At 35.8% G+C, this 5,431-nt stretch overlaps 1 protein-coding gene across 1 annotated transcript; it reads left to right on the top strand.

Moving 5' to 3' along the window:
• The first annotated feature begins 3,925 nt into the window (after window positions 1–3,925).
• On the top strand, window positions 3,926–5,118 carry LOC122665065 (two-component response regulator ORR3-like). The gene is made up of 5 exons (XM_043861121.1): window positions 3,926–4,325; window positions 4,446–4,516; window positions 4,623–4,700; window positions 4,820–4,890; window positions 4,988–5,118. Exons 1-5 carry the CDS (start codon window positions 4,220–4,222, stop codon window positions 5,088–5,090), a joined length of 429 nt encoding a protein of 142 aa, XP_043717056.1. The 5' UTR covers window positions 3,926–4,219; the 3' UTR covers window positions 5,091–5,118.
• Window positions 5,119–5,431: the final 313 nt, after the last annotated feature.

The raw sequence follows: 5,431 nt of genomic DNA, 5'->3' as shown, positions 1-5,431 counted from the left end.
TCTTGTGTAAGTGTTGTTCTGGAATTTCTAACCAATCTATCCTCACTAGCTTGATCAATTGTTAATTTCCTTATAAGGTTGTATAATAGGTAACCCTAAGTTCCTCTTGGAATAGTTAAATGGGGATGCGGGGATGGGATAGGGGGAATATTTGGGTTACTAACCAAGTGGATTGGGTGGAATCAAACACGTGACCCATAGGACTTAGGCTAGTGCTCTACTACGTCTAGCTGCCTCCACCACTACAAAGGTGCTTCTCCAAAAATTGTTAAAGTTAGTACAACCCAAATAAATATTCAAAAAGAACTTAAAGAACTCCCAAGGCCACACCACATCCTTCTCCTCTAATAAGTATTTAAGCAAACATTTGGAATCCATCCAAGCCTCTACTGAGCTAATGCCTATTTGTCGACATGCCTCAATCACTTGAAGAAGCTCTCTGCATATCTGCATTTGCCTCGACCTAATCTCCTACCACACCTTAATCAAATCCCACGAAAACAAACTTGTTCTGATATACAACAAAAGTAGCTCAATCATCCATCCTTGTTAGAGGCCTCAAAGTCGACAACAAAAACTTTCACTGGACAAAACATAGATGGTATGTCAATGGTGTCCAAGTCTTATATGAAAAACTTAAGACTAAGTGCATTCCTATACTCATAAGAGGAGAGGGAAGACAAATGAAGATATGAGATCCACCAATAGATATTTCAAAGAATAGTTTGTTACATGTTAGACCAAATATTTTGTTTAAAAAAAAAAAAGTTGATTCAATTTCTACTCTTTGATTATTTATAGTGAAATTTACAAAGTCATATGCTTCTTCCATGTTTAATAACTATGGTTGTGTATCAATTAATGTTCTACTAAGTTGACTATAATGTGGAGATTAAAAAAACAGAGGAAGAGGTCACTGTCTGAGAGCGTAGCTTCTGCGCTAGTATAGGGGCGAATGAGAACACATGAGAAAGCATCAACAAAGATAAGATTTATGCATTTCATGAGGGGTGTGGTAGTAATTTCACTCATCATGTGTCTGGCGCAGAAGTTACACTCTCATAGAGACTATTTACCCTTTTAAAAAAAATGTAACCTACATTGTCAACTGGTTTTATACTACGTGGAGGGTTGACATTTCACATAATCTTACTATACCAAAAGGTTGACATGGAATATCCATTTCATCTCATAGGCCATACTAAATTACCCACATGTACAATAAATTATTCGACAAATGATTTGTTGAATTAAATTAAAAATTATAATTTTTCACCACCTGGCAAAATATTATTGGATGTAACCTTTCCACGTATCACAATCCTATTTTACTACCCAAATTTCTGTTCCCTACAAAGAAGACCAAAAAAGGCAAGGGGGATGAACATACATGAACCCACACCATTTCCCGTAATAGAAAAAAAAAAATTATTTCTCTAAAAATTGGTCAAACCATATTGTTTTTTATTTTTTATTCTTTGTTTTATCATTTGACCTTGTGGAATGAGGATATCAGATCTTCCTTTGTGATCTGACGTGGACAGATCTCGAGATGAAGACAGGTTGTAAGATCAGGTTTTTAATCGGACGGCTGAAATTACATCCATTGGTTCTACAAGCACAAGGGCCCGAGTCGAGCATTGGGGAGAGGAAACAAAGCAGACGGAAAACGACGGCAATGAGTTGACGCCGTCACATCATGAAACGTCATATTGACCGTGATACGACGCTACAAAATCCCCCCGAGATTTTTAATTTCTCGCGCTTTTTTGAAAAGTCTTTTAAATAGTAAAAAAAATTAACAAATGATATTTCTTTTTACAGATACTGGATTTACTGACAAACCCCTACACGTTCCATCTCCTCCATCTTACCAATCTACTCCGTTCAATTTATCGCTCGGGTTTAACATTTGGGCAAGAGATCACCGCTTACCTGACCCGGTTTTTGCCGGGTACCTCAGGTCAGATTATAGAATTGAAACCGATATGAGCTTATTGGATTATGTTTCGGGTTTGAGTTTTGTGACATCAAAACTGATAAGACACCAAACTAAACTGAAAAACTAAATCGAAACCAAAATAACCTGACAAGAAACAAATAACTATGCTAAATTCATATAAAAATGCACATTTTTTACACACTGATTAATATATTTATGTGGTACACTGAAACCGGTGCACCCTTATTGTATCATGTTTTGGACCAACTCGTTTTCACATTGAAACTGATAAAATCAAACTAAAACCGACCAAAACCGACTGATTGACACCACTCATTTTCATCCCTAGGTTTTCTACACACTGATTAAAGGCAATTTCCTATATAATTAATATATTTTATATAAAAAAAAAAATAATAGTATCTAATGATATAAGTTAATTAATTATTATGAGAAAAAGAACTCTGTCCGAGAGTGTGGGTTATGAGGGAGGAGAGAGATAGACAAATGGGAAAGCTGGCGTAAGCCACACTCCCATACAGAAAACGGCTTCCCAATTGTTATATATGTACCCAAATTTTAGCCGTAATTTGTCTTTATTCCCAAACTTGCAAATTTAGAACCTACACCAATCATATAAATTAATTCTCTAAATATTATTATCGGAAGAATTGTTTTATTGTAATATTAACCAAAGTGAATATTTTTTCTAAAAATAGATGTAGGCAAAACTCCCCCATAGTGCAACTATTTGCGCCAAGTGGGAAGATGATGCGATTATTACAACCATTGGATAGAGAAAACATGGTCATAATTAAAATGCTCACAAAACGGTATCATTTTGTGACTAATACACTATAACGACTCACAAAAAGTGGATCAATCCAACCGATACATCCTAATTATCCCGATTCGTATTGAACTCGGTATCAGTTGGAAGCAATACAATCTGGACATTCTTTAAGCCCAAGTCATGGCATGTTAAAGATGTAAACAAATCGAATGCGGATCGGATGTGATCGTATCCGGACACTCCCTAAGTAGATACAGATGTGAATCGAATTCATATTTTCGACTTTCCGTTTACATTCTTGATTTGTGTAACCCAAACCTTCCTCCTTTGGCTGATATGATCAGATTTGAATATTTTCTGATTGGATACAGATACGAATCAAATTCTAATTTTCGACTTTTCGTTTACATCCCTGATGAGTTGTCTTAGCTCATTTCCTTATTCTCTAGAATTCGTCGATTATATTTATTGATATCTAATCGGATCGGATATTTTATCAAAATAAAAAAAAAAAAATCAAATTAGATAGATATTTTTCTGAATTATTCAAATTTAGATATAACATTCTACGCCAAATATGAATACATCCAAATCATTATATGCTCCATTTCCCTGCCCACTCCATTTCCCCAAGTCCCTCTGATAGAGGGCAGAAATGACCATCCTACCCGTTGCTTGGGTGGGATCCACCCTCCCTTATTAGATGGACTTGTGAAAATGAAACGAATAGAAAATGTACCACATAATTTTTTGAATACATCCAAACGAATACAAATGCGAATCGAATTCGAATTTTTGATTATCCATTTAAATCTTTACCTAGAAGATTCCCATATGGACAATCCATTTGGAAAACCCAAGAGTAAAATAGAAAAACAAAGAGGGGATATATTCTGTGAATCATCAGATATCGCGAGAGAATCGATATTTCTGGGAAACGAAGAAGATATGTTCTCGGTACTATCTGCAGAAGATCTTCTAAATTAATGGCTGTGACCTTTTCTGTCACTCAGTCGTTGACTTTTCTCTTCTCCCTCTTCCCTTATTATTACATGTCATATTGTCATCTTCTGATCTACTCTTTCTGTCTCTCTCGCTCTAAACTCAGAAAATCAAAATTCAAAAACACCAAAACTCTATCAAGTTTCTCTGTCTCTATCTGTCCACTTCTGCTGCCGGAGATATTCGTTACGCCCGAAAGATCTGTAAGCCAAATCAGATCAAAAAATTTGATCATCGGTTCTCGAGCTCCTATACTGTTTAGATTCGATTCCAAGGTTTTCCAAAAACAGTACAGATTCTACAGAGAGGAACAGTGAATCAAGGATTTCAAGCTTGTCCCTATTAAAGCAGCACTGGATGCGTGAAGGCAACCTGTGTTTTTCCTCTTCTTCTCTTTTGAAGGCCTGAAGGATTCAAAGTTGAAGTCTTGTGGGTTTTTCTCTTTCTGGGTATTCTTCATATTCGCTTGAAAGTAGGAAAAAATGTCTGGTTCAACATCTGGAGAGAAACTTCATGTACTTGCTGTGGATGATAGTATTGTTGATAGGAAGTTGGTTGAGAGATTGCTTAGAAGCTCTTCCTTCAGAGGTGAGTAATGGGTCCCTCTCTCTCTCTCTCTCTGGGTTTCTGTAATGAAGAAAGAAAGAAAGGCAATGAGAGCTCATCTGATGCTCTGTATTTTTTTTATAATTTTTGTTATGGGTGCAGTGACGACTGCTGACAGTGCCAAAAGAGCATTGGAATTGCTGGGTTTGGGGAAAAATAGTTCACATTGTCAGGTCAGTTCTAAGGATTTTAGCTTCATTTTTATTTTTGGGTTTTGAAAGAGTGATCTTGTAGCTGATTTTGAAGGGGAATGTTAGTCTAATGAGATGGGTTTTGCAGGAGCCGAAGGTGAACATGATAATCACTGATTATTGCATGCCAGAGATGACAGGATATGATCTTCTCAAAATAGTAAAGGTAACAAAAAAAAATAAGTTTTTTTTTTCTTCTAATCCATTTTTAAACGATGGGTTTAGTGCTTCTTTGATTGTGTTCTTTTCTAGATTATTAATGGTGGGTTTCTGGGTTTATTGCAGGAATCTTCAACTTTGAGGGAAATCCCAGTTGTTATTATGTCTTCTGAGAATGTTCCAACCAGAATCAACAGGTAAAGAAGGCTAGTAAAACTGAGTTGTTCTTGTGAAATAAATAAAAAAGACAACAGATGAATAGGGTGGGAATGATTTATTTTTGTTTATGAGCAGATGCTTGGAAGAAGGAGCAGAGGAGTTCTTGCTGAAACCCCTCAGGCAATCTGATGTGTCGCGATTGCATAACCACATAGTGCGGATGAATAGTGTAAACTGATATTGGAGACATTTGAAGCTGAAGAGCATTGAAGACCCCTATTTTTTTTTGGGTATTTTGTAGATGGACTTCTCTGATTCAGCTCTGTTATACAAAGAAGGAAAAATAGTTTTTTTTTGGTAATTTTCATATGAAGAAAAGAAATATAAGGAAGTGTTTTTTTTTTTTGGTTCTGTACAGTTGCATTCTTGAGGTGTCTTGTTGATATGTTTTAGTTTGTTCTTGCTCTATATCTATGTCTGCAATTCATTGGTACTAAAGGGATGATTTTCTTCACCAGGGAAGCAGAGGAACTGGGTCTAAAAAGAAATATTTCTTGAAAAAAGTATTTCTAACCATTT

This window comes from Telopea speciosissima, chromosome 6 (genome assembly GCF_018873765.1).
Source record: "Telopea speciosissima isolate NSW1024214 ecotype Mountain lineage chromosome 6, Tspe_v1, whole genome shotgun sequence".
Lineage (NCBI taxonomy): Eukaryota > Viridiplantae > Streptophyta > Magnoliopsida > Proteales > Proteaceae > Telopea > Telopea speciosissima.
Note: the sequence above shows the minus strand (reverse complement) of the source record. Positions and strands in the feature narration are given on the sequence as shown.